Here is a 27,052-nt window from a genome sequence, read left to right on the forward strand (position 1 = left end):
CAGTCAAGGCTGTATTGGGTGGAGAAGCAGAAGGGGCCCACCCCAGTTCCTACCCTGAGCCCCAGTGCAAATCTCCCTCCGCAGGGCTCAACTCCAAGGAGTCCAGCTGGGTGCATCTGGCTGGGGAGATTAAATTATTTTTGAATTCCTAACTGAATGTTCTTTTAATGGAAACTTAATGACAGGCATTGAAATAGATTTCCTCCCTCACCCCTCCTCCGGGCGCCCCCCTCCCCAAGGCCCTGTGTGGCCCAGTTCCCGATAACCTTTATTCCCTACCCCTGGACTTTTATCTCCCCAGTGACAAACAGCCCTTGCCGGACAGAAAGAGGAAATTCCAGTCATTGTTCTCAAACTTCTGGCTTCCAAAATAAAATGCTCTATCTCCCCTGTCAAGCTTTGATTGACACACACTTCCTGGAATGGCAGACAGCAACAGCCCAGGGGCGGGGCCAGGGGGTCATTTGCATGCTTTGCTGCAGAGGTTTTCAGAACATTTATTCCAAATGGGGAAGATTCCCCCTGCTGGCCACCAAATCTCCTTGTTTGGGACCCAGCCCCTGTGTCATGAAAAACCTCTAAGGGCGGAAGGCAACCCTCACCTGCCCACACCATCTTCCTGGGCCTGTTACACACCCACCAGCCACGGAAACACACAGGGATCATCTCACTTCTTAGAGTTGGCAACTGAGAGAGGATCATTTCCTCGCCCTTTCTCTCTGGAGAAAGCAATGGTTAGACAGTCTCCCAAATCTTAACTCTGACTATTGGAGCTAGAGCCAACCTAAGTCCAGGAAGATAAACCAGGATCCCATTCCCCAAGTCTAAATCCCCATAGCAACAGACATAAATCAGGCAAGTTCAGCGGAATCAGTACCAAGGAAAACTTTGAATAAGGCAATGCATCATGGGATGCAGTTTTATTGTTTTAAGGAATAAGAATTGCTGAATGGCTTGTGAAATGGATAGATCAGTGCATGTGGTCATTGGCTCACCTGTAGCTAGAGTGAAACTCATGTAGTCAGGTCCTGCTGGGAACAATGGTACCACATTGGAATAAAAAGACTACCGTTAGCAGCACCAAGTTGGCCTTCTGGAACCTTCTGTTCCCCATGTATTTTCTTTACTCACTGAGCTCCTGGGTAACCCTCTCCCTCTGAATGTCCAGGGTTTTTATGCTGCGTTGGGGTTCCAGCCACCCCTTAGTACTATCAGCAGTACCAGGGTGGGAAGGGGGCACTTCCCAAGGGTTTTTTTCGATGTCTGTTAATGGTTGCTAGAGGGTCAATGGGAATTTACATTAAAAAGGAGACCCCACGTGGCAAAATGCCTTCATTCTGATAAAGGAGTATATGGAAGCAGATGAGCTTCCATCAACTAGCCCAGAAATGAATGCCAATCACAGAGATTCCAGCTGCCATGCAGCATCCCGAGCCATCAAAAGAAATGGATTGTTTGGGTCATCTTACTCCCAGCAGTCCCCGGGCGCTGCTGGTGAGAAGCACAGGCCAGAAGGAATGTGTTCTGGTGTGAAGGAATAGTCCATACATTTCTCTCCAGTTTACAAAGGGGCTAGCATCCTAAAGCCTCATACAGGCCAGCAGAGAACTCCAGCTCCCTCAAGCTCAACATTCCTGATCTCCTTTCATTTTATCAGTAGAGTAAACCGCTATGCCAACACACAGGCACAAAGCAATCTCCCGTGTGAGCCAGCCGCGTCACTGTTATGGCCACCAACTCACTGTGCAACCGTGAATGCAGCAGACTGCCCACTGGTCTTGGTCAGAAGGATCATGCTGGGTGGCTGGATCTGTACAAATGCAACCCCAGGCCCGGGCAGACAAAGCCATCCCTACTGACAAGTGCTGGCAGCTGCCACTCTATGTGCTAAGACGCACTGGAGGGGTGTGCTGGGTGACACAGGGAGCACATGCGGGCAGCCAAGCTCATTTCCTCCTGCTTGCCAGCCCCCCAGCCCTCCCACTGCTCCCCGAAGAAAGTCCACTCTCATCAAGAGGGTTTCCATCAGCTGGTCCGTCACATTGATGCACAATGACTGACACTTTTAGAAAGAACGTGCAGTACCAGAGATTTAATATATTAATCATCACACTCAAAACAGTTGATTCCTAAGCAGCTTTGAGTACCATCCTTTGAGAATACATTCAAAATCACATAGGTGGGGAACTAAGACATTCACAGCAAAACCTTCCCCTAAAGATCAATCCTGCCTGGCTGGTGTGGCACAGTGGTTGAGCATTGACCTATGAATCAGAAGGTCATGGTTCAATTCCTGGTCAGAGCCTATGCCTGGCTTGTGGGCTTGACCCCAGTAGGGGGCATGCAGGAGGCAGCCGATCAATGATTCTCTCTCATCATTGATGTTTCTCTCTCTCTCTCTCTCTCTCTCTCTCTCTCTCTCTCTCTCTCTCTTCCTCTCTGAAATCAATAAAAATATATTTTAAAAATTTTTAAAGGTTAATCCTTACATTAAGTTGGCCCCTTTCAGGAAGATGTGCTATTGGCCCTTAGAGAAAGGAAGTCCTGGCTCTGTCCTCACTGAGGGGCCACACCTCATTCCCTTTCACACTTTTTCTCCTTGAGAAGCAGCATGTCAATACCAGCCCCAGGCAGAAAAACACAAATACAGTTTTTCTCAGAAGTTAGAGGTACCTTCCCTTCTAAACTGACTTTCCCTTTAAACTCCTCATTGCCTTCTTGGGAGATCAGGAGATACTCTTTTAATACATTCATAGCCCTTTATCACACGAATACAAATGGAAAGAAATATCACCAAGCATTCTTTCTTGCAGCAAAGCGTTCATGGAGATTCTGGAGCGACAATCTAGCTTCTGTCTAAATATACCACATGAGGTCGTTTGGGCCAAAACCCAGCTTGGGCAGCAGCATGTGGATCCACCGTAAAGCAGGTTGGGCTCGGTGCTCCTCTCCACGTTGGGGACGGAGTGACACAGAGTCCATGGACTGAGCCGTCCCTAGTTCCTCCAGACACAGTGTGGCCCAGGCTGAGATGGGAACTCCAACGATCAGGGCTCAGGAGGGTCAGAGCCCCACAGCTGTTCTTTGTGGAACAGTCTTTTCGTATTGTCTTTGGTTCAGTTCCCCCAACTCAGGAGGCAATCTTTTCTTTGATAAAAGTCAATGTTAAAATAAAAGTGACTTGCAGATGACATTATAGTGTAGAGAGAGAACCCTAAAGAGTCCCCCAAGAAACTAGCCAGTCAGAGAAAGACAAGTACCATAGGATTTCACATATATGTGGAATTTAATGGAAAAAATAAACTAACAAACAAAATAGAAATAGACTCAGATACAGAGAACAAACTGACAGCTATCAGAGAGGAGGGGCATTGGGGTGAAAAAAAATGAAGGAATTAAGCACACACACACAAAAACAAAAACACAAAAAACTCATAGACACAGATAACAACAGTATGATGATTACCAGAGGGAAATGGGTATAGAGGGAGGTAGAGGAGGGTAAAGGGGAGAAAAATGGTGATGGAAGGAGACCTGACTTGGGGGTGGTGAGCACACAATACAATATACAGGTGATTTAGTATAGAATTGTACACCTGAAACCTATATAATTTTATGAACTAATGTTACCCCCAAAATTCAACAAATTTTTTTAAAAAATAAATAAAGTGACTTATTGCTTATCAGTAGAATGAAGACAAGAATATGTTTTTCCCCTGATCCTATATAAAGCTTATAACTTCTTCAAGGAAACTTTAAAAAAGACCACATTTCATCTCATGAGACTTTTGATAATTTTTGTGTTTCTATTAACATTGCATGATTTTAAATAATCATATTCAAGTGAGCTCCCATGACTTCTATATTCCAGCTTCCTACAAATACAATGCATGTTCTACTGCACTAGCCTTGTAGAGTCTTGTAGAATCACGGTTATAGAGTTCAGGGGCAGTGTGCTGGTGGACTTGGAAGGCTTTTGTCTGTTTCACACTCCCAAATGGTTGATGGCTTCATCATGCCGCTAGTCACTATGAGTGTTCGAAACTTGGCTTTACTTGTGTTGAAAAGCCACTGCTACATTTTAGTGTCATCTGTCTCGTTGACTTCTGACAAAGTGAAGTTGGGGTTGTCATAGCCTCTCTTCATCTTGGCTCTTGCATCTCTCTCATTATAAAGGCACATGGCACAGTGAGGGGTATCCACTTCCACAGTCTTGCTAAAGTTGTGGAAATCCACGCGGTATTTCCCTTCCTTGGTCTTGGACACGATGGGAGCAAAACGGTAGCCCCAGAGCACCTCTTCTGGGACATAGGATGTCCGCACTTGGCAGGTCGCGCTGGTCGACTCCACGGTGCCATCTAAAAACACCACTAACTCGAAGTCCTGCTGGAGAAGCGTCTCTGCCGCCATGTCGAAGAAGGGGCTGTTGTGATCAATGATGTGGTAAATGGTCAGTGGGGAGATGAAGAATAAATTTTCATTCCCGGCATCAACTATGAAGTTGATATTGGTCTGGTCTAAAATAATGGTCTCTCCCTCAGGAGTCACTGTGGTCTTGAGAAGCTTCCCGTAGATGTGACTGCCAATGAGGAGGCTCTTCCGGAGGTTGGCCACGCGGATGAGGAGGCACAGCTTCCCGCCCCGCTTACTGATCACGGCATTCTTGCTGAAGGTAATGGTCTTCGCCCGCTTTTTGGGCCTGGAGATCTTGGCTAAGATGGCGCCACACATGAAGGAATTGATGATGACGCCAAGGATAGACTGGAAGATGAGCAGGAAGATGGCGGTGCCGCACTGTTCGGTAACACACCTGAATCCATAGCCAATAGTCACCTGTGTTTCCAGAGAAAACAGAAAAGCTGAGGTCAGGCCATTGATGTTGTCCACGCAAGGGGTGTGGTTGTCCGGTGGATGGAACTCGGGGAGATCTTTGTGAATGTAGGCTACCGCGTACCACAGGAGGCCGAAGAGGAACCAGCTCCCCAAGAAGGCTGTGATGAAGATGGTCATCTTGTACCTCCATTTGAGGTCAAGCACCGTCGTCCAAATGTCCACAAAGAATATAAACCTCGTCTGCGCCTCCACATTGCCAAACTCTATGTTGCACCTTCCATCTTTGGAAACCAGCCTTGTTCTTCGCCGAGGATGCCCCAAAAAGCGAGTGACAAACCATTTCCGAAGATGTTTGAACATTCTTTCTGTCAACACCTTGATCTGAGAACACATCAAAGAAAAACAAAACAAAAAATAAAAAATTGTATTTAGAGCAGCAATGACGTAGGTGACGCACATAAAGAGCTACCTGTTTATGAAAAGACATTCCAAACAATCTGGATTACTGACCATTTGGCAAGCTGACAGGTTTATTCTGGATGCCACAATGCTATTTTCAATAGAAACTTTCCACCAGAAGGCCATATTGCTTAAATATAAAGAGGAAAACTGATCCAATGAGATAGAATTGGAAGGAATCTAAGAGGGTTCCTGACCTCAATCGCACACAACCTTGAAAATGTTTGTGATCACCATCATGACCTGTACTATGATATTTTGATATTATTATTTAAATGAGCTCTCCTTTAAAAATATAAAATTAAGTTGGGGGGATGAGAAGAGATAAACCAAAGAAATGATTTACTTATGTGCATAGTCCATGGACATGGTATGCGATAGGGTAGTGAAGACCTGAGCGGGGCAGTGAATAAGGGTTGGGAGAAGAGGGATAAAGGAGGGGGGAAATGGAAGATGTCTGTAATACTATAAAATATATATATTAAAAATTAATTTAGCTTTATATTAAGCAAAAATATCTGTGAAAGCAGAAGCTTGATGCACTATTTATATTTTTTGTAATATATAAAAATAAGTAACTATGAAAAAAACCGCTCATAAATATACTACCTACACCATCTCGTGTACTGCTAGAGGCATATACATATCAAGAGGAATCCTGATTCGATTCAGTCCTCTCATTTATTAAATGAAGGAACTGAGACTCAGATAATCCCAATGACCCATCCAGGCATGTACCTAACAAAGCGGCAGGAGGACATGGAGAGCATGAGGGTCCCTGCTGGGCAGTCCAGAAAAGCCTCTCCCCACTGCCTCTCAGTTATGAAACTTTCTTTTCTAAAGTTAAATTTCCCTGAGACGTTTTCAGACAAGTATTAATCAACTTCCTTTTTGCTTTAATGGCAGAAGTTTTCTCAGTGCCTCTGCAAGCCTGTTTCTACTCTCTCTTTGTGGCATGCCAACATCCCCCCCAAAAGTAGTACGGTGGTCACCAGCAATATCTCACACATCCTTCCCTGCTCCCAAGCTAAAGGACTGGGAGCTCTGACTTAAATTCTAATACTCTGTGAGGTAGGATCATGTTTTACTCACTCTTTCCCAGCTGCTGGCACAGCCTATGTCTTAGTTATTTAGTATAAAAACATAAATGAAATAAGTCAGTAAATGAATTAAGCTCTTCAAATGCTATCTGATCAATGGTTTCTTATCGATGGCATTATTTTGACTTCCATTGTGTAGCAAAAGAATGAAGGGATTTCCCCCTAAACAGCCAACAATGATGACACCTGGGGACATAAACACAAGACTACCTCCTCCCTTAGGCGTGCCTACCGCCTCTAAGCTCATTCACCACGGTGAGCCATGTCTTCATGATATTTTGAATTAAATGCAAATATGTTTCTAAAATAGATTTCAAAACCCCCTTCAAAAATGCGTTTATTCATACAAACTAGGAAGCGAAACCAACTTAGTGATAAATTTTAAACAAAACTGATATTCCACAGTTTCTTGCTCACAGTCTTAGACCAGGTGGAAACACAAGAAGCCAACAGCCAAGTAGAGGTGGTGAAGAGAAAACCACAGCTGTGGTGATTTGAAATTTTGAGGACAGTTTCTAAAGATATTTTTTTAAAAAATGCTACCAGGAGAGCAAACAGCAGTGCCTGCTTTCATCCCACCCAGCCCTCACTGACCTCAAGTCCCCAAGAATATTAGGTGATGGTCCCAAATTCAACTCATGGTGGAAGACGTAGTCTTTCCCACTCTCTCCCCTTTCTCTGCACACACAATCTTCAACCTTGCTTACATTCACTGGGACTTTCTCCCTTTCTCAGGTTCACGGACGCGCATAGTGTGTCAAAAGCTCTTCATAGAGGGGCCCTCACACAAGATACTAAATTCTAAAGCCAACATATATCAATTGAATCCACAATCTCTTTGTCATACATTATCATTCCAGAGATGGCTCCTAACACACCAACTTCTGGGTTCCCCCCCCCCCCACGACCCTTTTCCAGTCTCTCTTAAATCCGTGGTCTTAGAGCAGGTAGAAACACAAGAAGCCAACACCACGTAGAAGTGGTGAAGAGACAACCACAGCTGTGGCGATTTGAAATTTTGAGGACAGGCTCATTTCACTTTGGGTGATAAAGAATATTTCTGTAGAGTGAATAAGTACCCCCTGACTTTTCTCTGGATAAGTTTGGGTTTCCATGCCTCTATTGCTAATAAAATATCATCCACCTGGCCTTGCAAAGAGTTGAGACAACAGCAACCGGCTTGCGATGCTTTCCCCAGACGGTTCGCACTTACCTTCATCCTAAACGTATTCTGACCTGAAGCATCCATGGCTGGGCAAGGCAAGGGAGCGGTGTTGGGAGCTGGCCTCTGGATGCAGGCTGATTTGTTTTAGACCCAGCTTAATACAGTTTAGTCTTTGGTCAGTGGACTGATGCTAATTTGTACTAGCTTGAAAACACTTCATTGGGTAGTGGACTTGTGTGGTATAACCAAGGCAATTGTTTGTTCTCACACCAAGCCCCAGCCTGGGTATGTATTTTATCTTTAGAAACCTCGCATGGCTTGAATACCGTCATGCTAAGACATGACAAACCGCCGGCTGAGGTCCCTGGGCAGCAGGCATGCTGTGTTCCGACATTTCTCTCCTCTCCTTGCCACGCTCGGTGGCTCACCTGCTGTGTCGCCCAGGCCGTGCCCAAGAACTTTCACCAGAAACAATTAGTTATCTTCAATCTCCCAGACTCTGCTCTGGACACCCTGAGATGGTGAGACGTCCAGGTGTTCACAAAGACACAGGTGAAAACATAGACACAGGTAAGTACATATTTGTAAGATCACACCAGGAAGCAACAAGGTACCATGTTAATCTCTCTGAACAACAGTCCCTGTTACGTAAGAAAGTGAGATTTATAAGCAGCCTTTATTGTTGGATTTTTTAAAAATAAAATCTGGCCTTTATGAAAGGTACTTTTCACATAGACTGTTGATTTATTTTTTCAGAGAGTGAGAATTATCCCTAGAGAAAGCACGACTACAGGATAAATTCATCCTCTGACCAAAGCCATCATTCACAAGGCAGACCCCCAATGCACACAGCACACATCCAACTTTGCTTAGACAGTGGCATTTAATCCAACCACAGACAAAGCCAATATGTTTTTTTTTTTAAACTATTGGTTGATTCGAGATTGGCCCTGGTGTCTGGGTTATGTAACACCCACAGTTTTTAGGTTACTTTCTATTGAAATCAGTAAATCTTAATAGCAAGCAAAGGGCTGTATATTAGCTAATATTTACCAAGGTATTTGGAGTGGCCTGGCAAAGCAAGTGAATGATTCAAGATTTCAGCATTAGCGTTCTGTAAACAGTCCACTCTCAGAAAATAAACTTTTTGTAAGCTTTTCAAATATTGGGTGTATGCTCCTCATGTAGGATTTCAAAGACAAATAGAACTTTTTTCCTCTTCTCAAGGGGCTCACAGTTGAATGGGGACATGAGCTACGTAAATCGGCCGTTGCAACATGGTTGGTTTGTATAATGCCCAAAGGAACATCTTTCCTCAAAGACCTCTATCAGATGGGTATCTATCCCCTGTGAAAACACATCAACTGAAAAAACACTCATTACCTTTATGTGTACATTCATGTATTTGTCTACTATCAGCCAACACTGATATTAGATTCTGGAATGTGTACCAGGTACCATGCGAGACACCAGGGAATCATCCTGTGGAAGTTTCCAGTCCAGTGTGGGGGTAGGAGATGCAAATGAACTGGAAAAAACAGTCTGTGTGCTACCAACCAGGATAGAAAAAAGTGGGAGTGATTTGGGGGGCACCTCATCTGAGGGTGCTAAGGCCTGAAGATGGAGTTAGAGGCCATTTAGTAGGAACTCTATACATGTGTGTTGACTGAAGATAAAGCAATTGATCAATGTGTGCATAAATGCAATGAGTTTGCTGTCACTTACATGGCTTCTGACTGAGATATTTTAGGAGAGACATTCCTGTGCCTTCTTAACCAATATAACTGAGCAAACACTTTACTTATTGAACATCTACCATGTGCCTGGTGCTAGACTAGGAAACCAAGATGGTAACAGTGCCTGCTCTCGAGTTACTCCAGGTTAAGTACGTCAGTAACGCAGTACAGCAGGTTTGCTGCCCTGAAAGGGTTGAGAACAGAGTTTTAAAAGCAGCCACCAAAGAGGAGACCCAACAGGCCAGGTGCCAAGCTGATATTCTTCAACATACCTTTGCCAGGAGCGCAAACGGGTGCCCCTGACTAGGAGGACTTCCTGTTTTCCATGAAAACGGTCTCACGCTGCTGGGGGATGGCCACCCAGCTGGATTTGCAAACCCTCAGAGCCCCGAGGAGCCTCAGTCACCTAATCTCCGCCCTCCCCCCCCCCCCCGAGTTATCTTTTAATATCTGGAACCTATGGTTGGCAGAAGGCGTCATGTCCCCTTTGCTCGGTAATTCCGAGAGAAGTTATTTCTGATGCCTTTTGCACTATCAGGCAGCTCACGTGGGGTCAGCCTGGGTTCTTAAATAGAACTTGGCAAAGCCAGTGGAAACAATTTCTCCTGGCCTCAGGGGCATGTAAAGGGGCATCTGAACCTCAGGACTCTGCCAGCCTAGATTGGGGAATGAATTTAGGAATAGCCCACCCTTGGCTTGAGGGTCTGCTCATGCCCTCTCCACCATAGAGCCCCAAGTCGGCTGTGTCCAGGGTGGGAATGCCACACAGGCCTTCCTGGGCACCTGGCTCCGTCCAGAGAAGCGAGCTTGGGAACAAGAGCCAGGGAATCGCAAGGTCTATGGTGTTGGTGCTCTCAAGGCTCTCTCCTAAGCTTCAGGAGTTCTACATCAGACTGAGCCAAAGTTAGGATAAGAGAAGGCAAAAGTGAAGAGGTACAGCTTAAAATGAATGAAAAGAAAGATTATGACTGAGAAAAGTCTCTAGAGAGTGTGAAATGGCAATGAAAAATGCCTTGGAGAGCATCAGTACCCTGCTCCTGGCAACAGCAGACGGTTGCATGCTGTGTGAACTGCGCCCCCTAGAGCACAGTACAAATGGTGTCCCCTGGAGCTGTAAAAGCACCCTCCCCCAAGAGCCTACAGGTTGAGCTAGACACAAGTGCAAAATCTCTCACATGCATTAGCATATTTCATTTTCACAGTCACCCTGGGAGGCGGGGAAGTAAGATTCAGAGGAGTTAAGCAATGTGCAGAGGTCACAAAGCAGAGTGTAAAAAGAGCAAAAGAGCTAGAACAGCGGTTCTCAACCTGTGGGTCGCGACCCCTTTGGCTTTCGAACGACCCTTTCACAGGGGTCGCCTCAGACCATCCTGCATATCAGATATTTACATGACGATTCATAACAGTAGCAACATTACTGTTATGAAGTTATGAAGTAGCAATGAAAATAATTTTACGGTTGGGTCACAACATGAGGAACTGTATTTAAAGGGCCGGAAGGTTGAGAACCACTGAACTAGAAGAATCTAGAATGGCCTGAGGAGCCCTTGCTTTTTTAAACCCTCTGGCATTCTCAAAGTAGCTAATAAGCAATGTGGAGGGAAGGCGAACACTTACTCAGGACCTACCACTATGCAACAGGAATGGTGACTTTCCATACGTTTGCTTACTCAATGGAGACATCACATAAGAGGGCAAGAGCTGGCAAAAGACCAGACCCTCTTTTAGACACTGAACCTGAAAGGTCTAGATTAGTGGAGAGAGGATGGGTTTCCAGAGACAAGGAAGAGCATGAGCAAAAGCACCCAAAAAAGGGTGAGGACCCCCTGGAGAGGGCACAGAATCATCTGGATTAGATCCGAGGGTGTATGTTGGAAGAGAAGGTCACAGGCCCGGCTGGCATGAGAAGGGCCTCCTGATGCTAGACAGAACTCGTAAAAGGCGATGATGCTTAAGGAGTTGGGAAGCGACCGAGGGGGCAGCTGCAGATGTTCTGTTGAGCTCTGTACTTACTTTGGAAGCTTCTAGAGATCGTCCTGGCTTGAACTTATTGTCAGCAATGGCCTGAGGTTATGGGAATGCCATCTCCCATTGGGAGGCCTCTGTAGATGTGTATGGTGCAGTGACTGCATATCCAACAGTCAGAAGTGAGCTGTGATGGTGATGCCTAGTGTGGGAGGCTGGGGAACTGCCCACCAGCAGAGGCGAAGCATCCTGGCCTGGAGCCAGTCAGCTCAGCAATAGGCGTTGAATGCCAAGGTCAAGGGTAAGCAACAGACTGGGGCTACGGAGCCGAGGAGACACTGGCCCAGCCCTGCGTCATACCAACAATAGAAACTTGGGCCAGTGGTTCGCTTCCCTGAGCCTGCCTCGCGCGCTATTTCCCCTGCTGGGAACACCTGGCCCTCTCCTCGCCCCTCCAGACTCACTTCTTGCTTTCAACTGAAATGTCATTTCTCAGAAAGAACCTTAAATGTCAGTTTCTCAAAGAGAAGGGAGTGCCTGACCACCCATCTCCATTGTGTCAAGTTCCTCCCCCCACTCCCCCCCCCCAATATTATATTTTCAGCCCAGAAATGAATGAATTCCATGTGGACTGGAAGCTGTGAATATGCTTTTCCTGTGTGTCTGAAGCAAGTACACTCTGTTTTTAAGAAAGCATTCAGCATTCCACGCCTTGGCAACTTATCGTATCGGGGAATAAGGGAGCTGATGCCTTATATACAGGCACTGGGGGCTAGGATTCCTGATGCTGCTCCCACAGCTAAAGGGAGCTGTGTCAGAGTAGCCCAGCGTGGAGGATGTGCCAAGTAGGTGCAGGGCACCAGATCCTTGCATTGGGAGGGGATTCTGGGTGCCTGCTGGTCGGTCCCACATTCTAGCTGATACCTGAAGTTTCCTTGTCACAGCCCTGTCAAGCGGCCCACTGGGATGTAAAAAGTGGGTGTGTGGGGTTTGAATCTGGATCAGCCACTTGCTAGCTCTAATCCTGGGTACTACATAACTTCTCAGTGGGCTTCTTTCTTTTTTTTTTTTTAAAAAAAAGATATTATTATTGATTACAGAGAGGAAGGGAGAGGGAGAGAGAGAGAACATCAATGATGAGAATCATTGATTGGCTGTCTTTTGCACGCCCCCCTACTGGGAATCGAGGCTGCAACCCGGGCATATGCCCTTGACTGGAATTGAACCCGGGACCCTTCAATCTGCAGGCCGAAGATCTATCCACTGAACGAAATCAGCTAAGGCTCTGTGAGCCCATTTCTTTAAATGAAAAATGGGAACCTTCATCTCTATCTGACGGACAGAAAGAGTTGAGACAACCCTTGGGCAGGGGGGTGAGTGATCCGCTATTAACACCTTCAGTAACACCACCTCCAGCTCCAGTGCCTCCTTCAAGCTCCAGCCGTGCATTGCGTGAAGGATCCAATCGCGTCGTCATCTGCGGTGCCTTGACCTTGGGCTGCTCCTCACCAGTGTCCAGGCTGCAGCAGCATCACGCTTCCCAGAAAGGCCCGGGAAGGGCAGGGCTCCAGCACCAAGCCCGGGCAGTGGATTAGCCGGGGAGCCAGTGTTCCTGCCGGTTCTCCCGCTCTGCCCTGGGGGTTCTGAGGGTCAATGATTACCAGCGTTGGCTCGGGTCCTGCCGAGCCTCACAGGTGCATTAATGGGGCGGCACGTCCCCCACTCTCCCATGTCCAAGAGCTTTCTGAGAAAGCCCCGGAGGCAGAGGGGAGCGGAGCCAGGAGTCTCGGTGACCCTGTTCCATGCCACAGAGCCGGCCTGGGGCCGAGCTGCATCCCATACGGGGCGCCTCTTGTCAGCGGGCAGAGCTCACCCAGGATGCCCTCTCAGAAGGGGGTGCCCCCGGGGACAATTGCCGCCTGGCTCCCCCGGGGCTGGCCTGCGACTCCAGCAACTGTTTGGAGCTGCTCTTTACCAGTGCTCTTGTCTGCTACTGAGTCAGGAGGGTGAGCAGGACAAGGGGGCCCCCATCCCCAGACTTTAGTGCCACGCCTGGGCAGGGCCATCGAGGGCCCTGCCTGAGACCCAGCTCCCCAGAGAAGGTGACGGAGCCTTCAGCAGACCTGTGACGCACGTTCCCTCATTCCTTCCGTCTCCTTTGACTCAGTGATGTGTATAATGACCCAGAAAGGGTGAAGCTAAATTCCACTTTATTTCCCCTGATTTGGCTTTCTGTCATAATCAGATCAAAAGGTTTTCTGTCTGAAAAATGTCACTCAGCCTCTCCGAGCTGCAGTTTTTCCATAAGAAGTTGGTGGTGACAATGCCTATCTGTGATGAGGAGTAAATGGCAAATGCGCACAGTCACGCAAAAGCTTACACGCCAATGTTTATAGCAGCATTATTCATGAAGGAACGGCCCCAGAGCGGAAACAACACAGTGGCAATCAACTGAGGAACCAAGAAATAAAATGAGGTATACACAGGATGTCCCCCCAAAACGTATACACATGTTGAAGGATGGTAAATTCAGTGTTCATTCACATGGAGCTCATTTTCAAAATTAAGTGAGTTATCAGCTGTTAATGTGCACATACATTTTTTGGGACAGCCTATAGATACAGTGGGATATTATCTGGCCATAAAAAAAGGTGTGCTCAACATGGAAGACCTTGAAAACCATGTGCTAAGTGAAAGAACCCAGAAATTGGATTACTCCTTTTGTACAAATGCCTACAATAGGCAAATCTATTGGGAAAGAAAGATAGGCTGGTAGCTGCCAAGGTGTGGGGGACGAAGCGACCTGGGGAATGAGTGCTAATGGTATGGGTGTTGCTTTTTGAGGTGCTGCAAATATTCTAATACTGATTGTGGTGATGGTTGTGCAACTTTGTGAATATGCTAATGAACCAGTATTGTGCATTGAAATGGGTGGGTTTATGGCCCGGGAATTATATCTCAATAAAGACGGTGCAGAAAAAAGTACCTGTGTAAAGTTGCCTGCTGCATAGAAGGGAGTCAGCATCAAACCCCCCACCCCCATCCTCATCCCTCTTCTTCATGTCTTAGTCCTCATTTCCTCCTCTTCCCTTTCTACTTCTCCCTCCAGCACCAGCCAGAAGCACACCCTAGGCAGGTGGTCGGCAAACTCATTTGTCAACAGAGCCAAATATCAACAGTACAACGATTGAAATTTCTTTTGAGGGCCAGATTTTTTGAACTTAAACTATATAGGTAGGTGCACTCTTATTAACTTAATTAGGGTACTTTTAAGGCTTAGGAAGAGCCACACTCAAGGGGCCAAAGAGCCGCATGTGGCTCGCGAGCCACAGTTTGCTGACCACGGCCCTAGGCCCTTGCTGGGGCCTCAGCCGCACTTGGCACCTCCCTCCTGTAGCCAATGGCCACTGTGATTCTAGAGGCACCACCACCAAAATAATTTTCTTGGACACAAAAGCCTTGGGTACAGAAAGCGGGTTTTTTGTTTGTCCTCACTCTTAAACAGAAGCTCTGCCAGCATATGGGGCAGCGTTTCTTCTCTGGGCATCATGGGGGACATTCTTCTTCCTACCTGTCCAGGTGGTAATGGGCGGAGCCAGTGAGCAGAGAGTGGACACTTCTCACCACCCACCCGCCCTGAGTTCCAAGGGGGAGAACATTGCACAATGTGACCCTGAGCCAGTAGCTCCAGGGTGAAGCCCCGTCTCAGCTCTGCCCACGCTGACCTCTTCCCTCCAGGGCCAGAGGTCAAGCTAAAGTCACGTGCTTGGGAGTCAGGTCAGCAGTTCCCCAAAGCATAGCAGGCCCTTAGGGTCACAGGCTATCTATAGGATGCCCCGAGGGGGCAGGAGGGCATTCATGTGGCCTTGACTCCACCCTGCTGCACACAGCCCCAGCCTCATCTTGACCTCCCACACTCGCTCATCCTCCCGTGGGAACTCAATTTCATTCTCTCTTTCTCTCCTCCTTTCAGCACAGGTTTTAATTTTTTTCCAGCCCTTTTTCTATTCCTGGGTCAGTGATGTTAATCAACCAGTTCTTCTTTAAACAGACCTCTTGGAGTCTCCCCACTACCTCAAAGATATGCCAGATCCCATGGGACCATTTCAGACCTCACATGCCCCCATATCACCCCCTCCATCTGCCCCCCACGCACAGGAGAGATGAGGGGCAGGAAGCATGATTGGCAGCCGGGCAGAGAGCTGTGTGGAGTCCATAGTCAGGACCCCTCCAGGGAAGAAAGAAAACCACCCACTGTGTGTTCCCAGGCTTGGCCCTTTCCCGAAGGCAGGGCTAGCATGCTTCTGAGCCAGGGCCACTAGCAAGAGCAAGACAGAATGTACCAAGCCCCGCCCCCCATCTCTCTGTTCAGTTGCCCCCCTTAAACAGAGCCTCATGGGATTCATACACGCCATCGGGACCAGGCCCAGACCTTACTAAGTATCCTAAGTGACTAATGGCTTGGGGGCTGAAACTGAAGTCTTCTAGCCTGTCCTGTTATGGCACTAATTCCTCCGAAAGGCACCGAGGCCCGTCTACCTGGGGAATGCGTGCAGGCGCCCCACAGTCTGGCCTTGGCACGTGGGCAAGTCTGGCTTGAATTCCAGCTCTGCTGCTGGTGGTGCGTGACTGAGCAGGCCGCCTGCATCCTACAGAGCTCACTCCCCAATATAATCGATTAGCCCGGAAAACAGAACAAACTGAAAGCCACTATGAGACGTTAGTGAGCAGACAAGACCCTGGAGCTCATGGTGAGTTATGTTTGCTTTAGGGAGCCGTGGGGGGGGGGGGGCGGAGGGGGATGTGTCTGTCTTGCTGTTCTGCCCACACCTAAGTTTCACTTTTCTTCTTTTCGTACTCCCAGTGACTGTACCCATTTTCTTTTCTTTTTTTGTTTGTTAAATATATATTTTTATTGATTTCAGACAGGAAGGGAGAAGGAGAGAGAGATAGAAACATCAATGATGAGAGAGAATCATTGATCAGCTGCCTCATACATGCCCCCTACTGGGGGGCCAAGCCAGCACCTGGGCATGTGCCCTGACTGGGAATCAAACCCATGATCTCCTGGTTCACAGGTCGATGCTCAACCACTGAGCAATGGTACCGGCCGGGCAACTGTACCATTTTCAACAGGGGGGTTATCTCCACATCCTCTAGGCCTGGCATGGTCCCTCTGGGCTGCCCTTGGCCTTGTGAAGAAGAGAAGGGAAGGGAAGGGAAGGGAAGGGAAAGGAAGGGAAGGGAAGGGAAGGGAAGGGAAGGGAAGGGAAGGGAAGGGAAGGGAAGGGAAGGGAAGGAAAGGGAAGGGAAGGGAAGGGAAGGGAAGGGAAGGGAAGAAAGGCCACCAGGAGTTGTGAAGAGATGGACAATTGTCTGAGCACTGACCAGAATGCTGGCCCCTGAGCACTGGGGGTGTGGGGTCTGCATTGTGGGCAGCGCTGACCGAGAGAACGTCACCACCGAAGGCCAGCAGTGGGGTTGGCAGAGCAAAGGTGGAGCTCACAGGTGTCCTGGAGGCAGAGAAGGGACAGGCTGTACGGTAGTAGAGACGTGGCTTTAAACCCAACTCCTTCACTCGTCACAGGAGAAACCGCTCTGCTTCTCTGAACCTGACTGCTGTCCACCACAATGGAAACACGGAGATAGTACCTGCTTCCCAGCATGGAGATGGGGGCCTGCAGAGGCCCCAGCACGGGGGATCTCCATAGGGCAGCCCCCTTCCTTGCTTAGCAGGGCTGACGAGCCCGGATGGAGAGCCAGCCAAAGGATGAGCTGGCATTTGGGGAATCACGTGAACTCTCAGGTCTGGATTGGAGCAGGCAGCTGGCTCTCCCACCAGGCCCAGGGCAACCTCGGAAGTGCCTTCATGAGCTGCAGGGGAGATGCAGGGAAGGGCGTAGAGTCCACCCGGGCAGATGCCAGGCCTTGGAAAGCAGTCTCTGCCTGCCTACCCCTGTCCTCCCTGGCTCTCCCCGAGACCTTCTGCGGTGTGGGGAGGAGGAGGGGACCACGGGCTCCAGGCAGCTATAAAGAGGATGTGTAAGGAGCACTTGGAGTGACCATGAAGCCCAGAGAGAGAAGTCTTTGTTTATGTGGCTGCTAGGGGAAAATTAACAAAGGTGGGGGCAAGGCTGAGGATCTGAGAGAAGATTGCTCATAAAACGATGAGATTCGATTAGACCATGAAGATCCAATTGTGCCAGACCAATTGCATTTCCTGGGAGGTTAGCGTGGCCAGCCTTCCAGACCCCAGGGCAGCTGGAGCACAGGGCTTGAGGGACGTGGCACAGTCCTTTCTCTAAGGGCTGGGGGCAAGGGTTCCGGTCCCAGGAGCTCGGGGCAGGTGTGAGGGGTGCACCCACCCCTGGCACACCAGGGCCGCACATCCTGGGTTGAAATGCCTTCTCTAAAAATGTTTTCTTAGCACCCTCTTATTTTCCTTCTTAGCACCTCATACAACGTATTTGATCTTTATTTTGTTGAGTGCAGGCCAACCTCAGCTCGGGAAGGGCCACAACCAGCCCCTCCTGCAAGTGCAACCTTGATTCAATCCTGATTGTTTTCCATTAGCAAGTCTGCCTGCTCCTTCTGCACATAGACTCAGAACCCCTCTGCCCTCCTCGCTCCATCTCCCTGCTGCCACCTTTGTCCACAGAGGAAAGGAGACAGAAATCACCCGCTTAGTGACTTCTGTGCTGTCGTTCTCTCCGCCCTACGAACAGGTATTCAACCTGTACATCGGCTTGCGCTGCTATCTTGCTAGCTTCTCCTGCTTCCTCCTCACCCTTGGGACCTCGAGGCCCTAGTAACCTGGGCTCTGCCACACTCGCAGCCCCAGCTCATCTCGCTGTGTCCCCACCAGCCCAGCTGCTCACACGGGCCCCGCTGTTGCTCCCTGCACTTGCTGCTCCTCCCTCGGGACTGTCCTGCTCCAGGTCTCCCTGTCCTTTAGGTCACTCGGGATTCGGCTCCTTGTCACCTCCTCGCAGGCCTTTCAGCATCTGAGGTGGCACCCCCGCCTCAGTCAGCCCTTCCTCTCCGTTCATTTCAGCTTCTGCCCAACCCTGGTCAGATGCCGTCTTGGGTTTGTTTACCTGTTTACTGTGTTCACTTCTTGCCTAGCTTCCTTCTGAAGAATATACGCTCCAGGTAAGCAGCCCTCTTGTTTCCCTCTGATTCCTCAGTAGAAAATCTACAAATATTTTTTGATTAAGCGAAACTTCACAGCCTCCCTGGGCTGCAAGTTTCACAAGTGTTCAGACTTGGTCTGATCTGTCCACCATATAACAAACACCACCCATGAGGCCTCCATTGTCTCTCTAAAGAGAGAGGGAGGCCCGGCTAGCATGGCTCAGTGGTTGAGCATCGACCTATGAACCAGGAGGTCCCAGTTCCATTCTCGGTCAGGGCACATGCCTGGATTGCGGGCTTGATCCCCAGTGTGGGGCGTGCAGAAGGCAGCTGGTCAATGATTCTCTCTCATCATTGATGTTTCTCTCTCTCCCTCTCCTTCCTCTCTGAAATCAATAAAAATAAATATAATAAAAATTAATAAAAGAGAGAGAGAAGCTATTTTCCTTTAAGTTGCAGATGAATATGTTTTTCAGTTGCTTACCCAACTTACAATCAAATGAATGTCCAGTGATGGTCTGAGACATGGCAAGTTCCTGGAGGCCAACACCACCAAGAGGTGACAGGAACAACGGGCATCACGTTCATACGCATCCGGTGCATTTGTGGGCATTTTCTCTCTGCTTTTTAAGCTAAGCTTAGGTTTTCTACAATTTTGAGTGGCACATCCATCTCACATATTTCGAACTCATGATGGTGTTTGGAAATGTGTCTAAGAAATGTATGGGCTTCTGACCATGGGTTCACATGATCACAGAACTACCCATGTTCAGCCTTTCTTTAATTAGCAAAGGGTTTAAATGTTTTTCAGAGTGCACAAGCAGCTAACCCGTGTGCCAAAGCTCAGAGACACTGAAGGACATGTGGGTGAAACAGAAAGCAAATGGAGAACGAGGGAGGGAACTGGGGCTTAGAGAGGTTGGATGGCTCATATGAGGCACAGCTGGGAGGGGAACCCAAGGGGTACTGGGTCCTTCCAAGGGGTACCACGCGTCCCTAAAGAGTGGGTGAGTGGATGGGTGAGTTCCGACCTAAGGGAAGGGAGGAAAAGCAGGAAGGCTGAGGGAAAGGTCAGGACTCACCCCACCCTCCATCCCCTGCCCCCGGTTCTGCATCCCTCTCTCTTTCCCTCCTTGTTGTCCTTCTGTCAGTAAATATTCATGGAGAGTCTGTCACCTGCTGGGCTCTGTGCTCGGAGCTGGGGACACAGCATTAACAAGATTGCTATTCAGGGAGGTGGAGAGAGCAAGACAGATAATAAAAAGGGACCAAATAAACACGGTAATTCTAGATTGTGATAAGGGCTAAGAAAGCCACAGTAACGAGGGTGACCTTGAAAAGCATCAGTGAGTAGAAGGGCCCTGAGTCTCCCCGATGGTGGGGGTGGCAATGCCAAGATGAGAGAGGGCAGGCTCTCAGGCAGGTGGGGGGGGCAAGCTCTGACCCTGCCCCCTTGCCAGCCTGGGCGGGCTCCCCCCTGACCAGTCCATGGACCAAGCCCTCGCAGGCCCTCCCCTGGTGCAGGGATTTTCCTCTCTGGGACCTGGGGGCCACGTTGCTGGGCCTGCCTGGAATTGTTTGAAAAGCAAAAACAGCCCAGCCGGTGTGGACCAGTGGTTGAGCATCAACCTATGAACCAGGAGGTCAGGGTTCGATTCCTGGTCAGGGCAAATGCCCGGGTTGTGGCTTGATCTCCAGTGTGGGACATGCAGGAGGCAGCAGATCAAGGATTCTTCCTCATCATTGATGTTTCTTTCTCTCCCTCTCCTTTCCTCTCTGAAATCAATAAAAGTAATTTTTTAAAAGCAAAAACATGCTATGCACAATGTCTGGGGTTACTTCTGTTAACTCCACAGCAGGGAGAGGCAGCCATGGAGGCAAAGCCCGCATCGTTCTGTCCATCCCCTGCACACAGGTTCCCCGTCTCTGCAGCCAACATGCCCACAGCTGACTTCTCTTTCCCTCTGCCTCTGCCCCTGCCTCTCCACACCTCTGCAGGCTCAGCTTCTCCCCACATCCAACCCCAAGCCAGTCCTTCCTAGTCGGAAAGCAATGTAGGCCCACGACCTCAAGTGATGCCCGTTTCCTGCTTCATTTCACGGTCCCCGCAGTCAGACCGTGGGAAGGGATCGGCTGCTTCTCGCCCTGAGCGCAGGCCTCCCCAGACAGGTCTCTCCCAGCGCCAGGCTGGGCTGGGCCACTTCTCCACCCCTCTCACCCCTTCCCTCAGCATCACAGGACACTTCCAGAAGCCTCTTTGGCTGTGAAAACCCATCATAGGCTGTACACCAGCCACAGGCACGTGTGTATGAGCAGGAAGGGCAATAAAGTCCGAATCCTGTCCACATTCTCCCCTACTCCATCCCTCTGTGCCTTGGCCGTGGGGAGGGTGCGTACCGATAGGAAGGAAACCTTGAGGACTCACAGGATGGATGTAGACAAAGGATTCGCAGACGTGGCCCAGGTGAGCCTTCTTCTGGGTGAGAGCTCTCAGGACTCCCCTTCTCCTTCGTGAGAGCTCTCGGGACTCCCCTTCTCCTCTCCATCCCCAGGGATGGAGGAGTTGGGAGAAGATGAGCCTTCTCTCCTCACCCACCCCATCCTGCTGGGGCTGCCCGGGAAACAGACTGGGTCAGAGAGGCCCATCAGGTAGAATGTACCTGTCACTCCCGCCTGTCCTCCCAGTGAGATGGAGACTTCTGTAGCTTAGGGACTGTGTCCTCACACTTTAGCACTGCCTGGCCTTCCGCAGGGTTTCCTAAGTGCCCCTGCGACTTATCTCTGAATCCGACTCAAGCCCTCTCTACGCCATTCATCAGCGGCAGCATCAGAGTACGCTGGTCCCAGCAATGGTCGAGTGTGCCTTCCGGCACGGGACTGGGACCACACACATCTTTTCCAACATCTCCTCAAGTGGGCTTGGGCTCCAAAAGGTGAAGTTTCAGGGAGTCTTTTCCCGTAAGGACCTAAACAACAGTTACTCATACGTTCCCAGTTCTGTTGAACTCTTCAAGGACAAATAGCCAAGCTGGATAGAGCCAGCAAGCGCCCAAGAATTTAATCAAGGGCAGCGAAGCATGAGCCTTCCCCTAGGGGCAGTCACCTGAGAGAGCGAGGGCTGTTCTAATTGCAGAGACAGCATTAACCTGTTGCTTTCAACGGGGCTGTGCTGCCCATTTAGATCTGCTCCCCGGGGACAAGTGGCATGTGCATAGACCCCGGTGGACACAATTCCTGAATGCCAGCCAAGTAACGCCGGTGTCTGTGCACTTGGGAGAGAGGGAGGGAGGGTCAAGGGCATCGGGACATTCGAAAAGAACTGAAATTCGAGGCTTGTACTTTCACAGAGCATCAGAGGCATCTGCTCTCAGAGGGGGAGGTGGGTGACATGCTTCCAACCAGAAGCAACGTTTACCAGGCTGCGTAACTGCAGGACGGAGCATGGCACGTGGGGGGCACGCGCGTGCGCACACTGGGGAATGGATTTAGGAAAATAACAGTCATCTTTGAGTGATTGCTCCGAAGTGATGCTGGGTGAATTCAGGTTTCTTTTTTTCCTAGGGACCTGAGCAAGTCATGGCACCCGTGTAGGCCTCACTTCCTCCATCTGTGCAGTGGGTGAGCTGGCCTTGATGAACCCTTAGAATGACTGCTTAAAAGTAACCCTGTGCTCTGTGTTTTCATGTGATGATGTTGGGCTGAGTTTTATATGAACAGGTTGAGCCCTCTGTAAGAGTTTTTGGGAAGCAACTGCTTGGGGTGCAGCATCTTTGGGTTCCCAACAGCTTTGAGGGAGCCCGTTGTCTGCATTCTTCTTGCTTCTTTCTGCTGTTCTCTTCAAACAGAACCAGCAAGTCCCGTATGTATGGGCATCTCTCCCGGTGTTTGCCCGTGGATTCTGACAAGGTCATGGCCAGGATGGCGACACTCATCCTCTGAAAGTCCTTCATAACAAACCCGGCAGAGAATGAACCCCTGTGGCCCCTTTGACCTTCAGGCTATTTTTTGTTTCTGGTTCACTTGTCTAGGCGTCTCCCTCCTGTATATCTCCACTTTGATTTTTCCCTCATCCCTTTTTTTTTTGTTGGGGGGGGGGGGAAGGTGTTTGTATTCTGTTTTGTGTCCCTGATGTCCACACACTCCCTGCTTGCTCAAGAAGATCTATGAGTGACATAATCGAGCCAACCACTTTCTGCCACCCAGAGTGGCATTAATATTATTCACGAGTCATGCATGTTCCAGGAGACAGCGGACTGGGAACGGCTTGGGCCTTCTCCCTTCTGGCTCTACACTAAGTCATCGCAATTCTGGGCTTTCTGTTTTTTTCTTTCTTACTTTTTTTTTTTAATCATCACCCAAGGATATTTTTTCCATTGATTTTTAGAGAGAGTGGAAGGGAGTGGGGGAAGGGAGAAAGATAGAGGAACATCGATGTGAGAGAGACACATTGATTGGTTGCCTCCCCCACACACCCCGAACAGGGGCTGGGAACATGCCCTTGACTGGAAATCGAACTTGAGACCCTTCATTGAGCCAACACTCCATCACTGAGCCACCCGGTCAGGACACAGTTCTGTACTTTCTTTTCTCAACCTGTAAAATCAGAATGGTCTTAGTGGCCCCGAAGTGCATACAGATGGCTTTCTCTCAAGCCCCTTCTCAAGCTGCCCATCACTCCTACTTCGGAAAATGTCCAGCTGCCGTGGAGAAGAGCGAGGTGGTAAACAGAAGTCTTTAAAACGAATTACTGTGGCCAACCACCCTCCATTCATTAGTGGGCAAACTTTGCTTTTTGTGCCAGTAAATGCATGCACAGTGACTTGAGCTAGCAACACGATGCGCATTCTGGCATACTGTCTTCTCGGGCCCTATAGCGCTAACAGCAATACGGCTGGCATCGCTAAAGTGCCTCGTCTGAAGTAGGTCAGAAACTAAACCCCAAAGTGCTGACTTTTCCAGAAATTCTGAACTGCGTGACCGCATTTAATAATTTAAGGCCTCTTGCCACACCTGCCAAGTGGAAGGAGGCGGGCTGTGTGGAGGACACTGGGGTCTGACAGGGGCATGTCTGCACCCAGCGCTGCCTCTTTCTGCCTTTGGGATTTCTCAGCTTCCTCAGCCCAGAGCTCCCCCAGTGCACCTGAAGGGGCGTCATGTGGACCGAGACGCTGATACCCTTAGCCTCATCTAAGACCTAGACACTCAGGGGAAAGAGATGCATGTGCACTGTGCTGAAATGCTCCTTCTGCCCTAGCCAGTTTGGCTCAGTGGGTAGAGAGCATCAGGCTGCGGACCAAAGGGTCCTGGGTTCGATTCCGGTCAAGGGCACATACCTCGGCTGCAGGCTTCTCCAGGGCCCGGCCCTGGTCAGGGCGTGTGCAGGAGGCAACCAATTGATGTGTTTCTCTCACATTGATATTTCTCTTTGTCTTTCCCTCGCTCTTCCACTCTCCCTAAAAATCAATGGAAAAATATCCTCATGTGAGGATTAAAAGAAAAGAAGAAAAATGCTCCTTCTCCCCAGATATGCATGTGTTTCAAAGGTGCAAAAAGCAAATGGCCGTGGGCTTGTTTCTGAGGAGGAGGCAGCTGAAAACCCAGCTCACTGCCCCACACACTCCCTGTCTCCCCATAACATCTGGGGGCCCGTCAACTCATCTCCCCGTGGCCAAGAGGCCATGGTGGATATGGGGGAGGGGGACCGGGGTTAATGCTGAGAAAATGCTCTTTTCCATTCAAAGTTTGTTCATCACCTGGACTTTGGAGAGGTTTCCTGAATGAGGTCAGTCAACTCGCAGGTGTTTATTTCAGAGCCACGCTTGGTCCCAGCAGCCAGCCTGCCACTGGATCCTGTGTGTCCTGCCTCTTAGCATCTCCTACTTGGCTTCCCCAGCAATGGTCTACCTTGTGCTTTGCAGACAAAGCAACCTTTTAAAAATATGACCTTGCGCGGTTTCCCACTACCATCAAGACACGGCCCAAGCTCCGTAGCATCGCACACAAGGTCCTGGGCACGTGGCCTCGCTCTGCAGCTTCTCCTGTCTCATCTCTCTTCACCCCCCCCCCCCAATGCCACCCACCCCCAGTCACACCAGCTTGGTATTCTTTGTACATGTAGCACTCTCTCGTGCCTTCGTATTTTTGTAAATGCCATATTGTTTGTTCTGGAATGCCCTTCCTCTTGCCCCCACCAGGCCCCATCCTGCCTACCCTGAGATTTTAGGATCGTACGTCCATGAGGTCTTCTGTAGGCAATGTAGGATGTCCTTCCTGTGAGTGCAACGATGACATCATGACTACATTGCAGTGTAACTGTCCCCATTCATCACGGTGTTTACCCTGCCAGGGTCAGAGCCTGTTTCCCGAACATTCCCCCTAAACTGTAAGTGCCAGAGGACAGGAGCCCTTCTATCAGGGCATGGGACCTATCACAGTTCCCAAAACACAGTGGGTGCTCGTTATAAGTTTGTTGAAAGGAAAAATGAAGGAAAATCCCTGTATGGATCATGATAACATCAATAGACGGGTAATCATGAAGAGAAGAAAGACAGTGGTCATCATTAGCATCTTAAATGGTAGAACCAGGAGGAGTGAATGTTAGGTGAGACACATAAGCCATCCAGTGGGAGCTTTGAGGAGTTAGGAAACCTGGGGTCGAAGGAGGCCAGAGAAACAGGAAAAAGGCAAAGCATTGGAGTCAGAGTGGAACCCCTGGGAAACCCCTGAGCTGTGACAGGTCCAGGGAAGATTCGTGACCTAGTAACCTAGCGAAGAAAACGCATTGCTGAGCCAAAGGCAGAGACGTGCATGAGAAACCTGAGTCTGAGCTCCGCGGAGCAGAGCTTGCTTGGCAATCAGAGCGCATCACATACTTTTCACCAAGTGCCACCAACAGCCAGTGCTCCCAGAACATCCACTAGTGACCCACTCACTGTGCTTCTTTGCAAGTCCAGCCCTGCACGCCCCCCCAAAAAAATCTGCTGCTACTCATCCCTTCCCAGATACCTCTACCCCATCCATCATTCCTGGGGAAATTTAGTGCAGCCACATTTTCACAGAACAAGGTAGCATAAGACAACCCAAACCGCGCTCATGTCTGAAGGGCACCCGCAGCCGGGCTGGGTACATCCTCGCCTACCACGGCCTTCTTACCACAGTCGCTATATCCCGCTCCATTTTGGATGCCCCACTCAAGGAAACAAGCACACATTTTCCCCTTAAGCTTGCCATTCGCAATAGACACGCTTCTTTTGAACAACTATTCACAGAATCTACAAGACAGAGATGTTTGGAGGATGAGGCTCCGTGTCTGCTCATTCCTGGGCTCATACAAGGCAGAGCATAGGACAGTGGCATTCACTGTCATAGAGCTTTTGACCCAGCAGGGTTCAGGGAGCTGAACAATGTTGGGAAAGCCAAATGCATGCCCTGGGCATCATGCAGCATTACATACAACGAAGGAAAGGCATTTTGATGGAGTGAAACGTTTTACTAACACCTTTCACCAGAGGTGAGTCTTAAGCCTTTTCTCTACTAGACCCCACTGACACCTGTATCCTTCACCTGAACCTTGGAAAAGGCCTGAGAGAGGTTCCGCTATTTTCAAGGTCTTGCAGCAACGGGCGATGCCATCAGGGACAGACGCTCTACCTACACACCCGTGTACCACCAAGAAGAGAGGAGCTGGCGCCAGGCATGAGGCTTCTACGGCCCTTCAGCTCAGGGCTGTGAAATGAAGCTCACAGCTCATAACCCACATGGGACCAGAGCATCCCATGAGTGAGTGAAAGCCACACCTGTATCCGCCTGGGAATGTTTAGATTTGAGGTGGTAGAAAAGGGGCTACATTTCCATCAGAATTAACTCCTTTTTGCTACAAAGGGGCATCGAGGCATTTCGCCTCCTTACCTCATGGGCTGCTTGAGTGAATATTGAGACAAAAGCTCAATGTCTTGGTCCCCAAGAAAGCAGCTGGATCCTTGATGCGAGCAGGTCCTTGCACCTTTGATCCAAGAAATTGGGTGTCCCGGGCGAGGGTGCCCGAGGCCCCGTTGGTTTTTATGAGTCTGTGGGTCAGCTCAGACTGGCTGCCTACTCATCTGTATGCAGCGGCTCTCAAAGAACACAGTTTACTTTAGAACCGGATCCAACAGGAGTAGGCGTGGCAGTAAACCAGGCTAGATGCACCAGAGGTGTTGAGCTGCGGGGGCTAATTAAGAGGGATTGTTTATGGAACCCTGACTTGGAGCCAGAAGCCGAATTTGCTCAGGCTGACAGTGTCTCAGTCAACCGTGTGAGGTTGAGCCCATGTGCACCGGGGCTACATGCTCCCACGTGGGGACACTGGGGATCCCCACGGAGCCCCTCCAAAGTTTTTTCTGCTCGGTGACTCATTCTGTGGCCATGGGTCAGCCTGCCCTGACTGTCCCTTGGCCATTCATCTGTCCCCCTGACCCCAGCACAATGGAGGGCTTTGGAGCAGAGACTGTATTGCAAAGCAGAGAGGGAGCCAGGCCCTGTGACACCAGCCATGTCCCTAGCCTCTCACCCTCAGAGGTCTGCGGTGGGAGTGAGATAATGTATGTAATGCACTTGGCAAACACTTGACATGGAGTAAACATTCGTGAAAACCAACGTACCCCACATATCAGCTTTCTTTC

General features: G+C 49.4%; 1 protein-coding gene across 1 annotated transcript; it reads right to left on the minus strand.

The window, feature by feature from the left end:
* Positions 1-2,072: 2,072 nt before the first annotated feature.
* Positions 2,073-26,497, minus strand: KCNJ1 (potassium inwardly rectifying channel subfamily J member 1). The gene is made up of 2 exons (XM_081114213.1): positions 26,301-26,497; positions 2,073-5,214 (listed from the first exon to the last, which is right to left on the minus strand). The coding sequence occupies exon 2, from the start codon at positions 5,191-5,193 to the stop codon at positions 4,075-4,077; it is 1,119 nt and encodes a 372-aa protein (XP_080970339.1). The 5' UTR covers positions 5,194-5,214; positions 26,301-26,497; the 3' UTR covers positions 2,073-4,074.
* Positions 26,498-27,052: the final 555 nt, after the last annotated feature.

The sequence above is a fragment of the Myotis nattereri genome (genome assembly GCF_964212035.1).
Source record: "Myotis nattereri genome assembly, chromosome: 19".
Lineage (NCBI taxonomy): Eukaryota > Metazoa > Chordata > Mammalia > Chiroptera > Vespertilionidae > Myotis > Myotis nattereri.

What these genes read in the sequence shown, in the direction of transcription:
- KCNJ1 (XM_081114213.1), bottom strand. Translation starts at nt 5,193, where the DNA reads ATGTTCAAACATCTTCGGAAATGGTTTGTCACTCGCTTTTTGGGGCAT.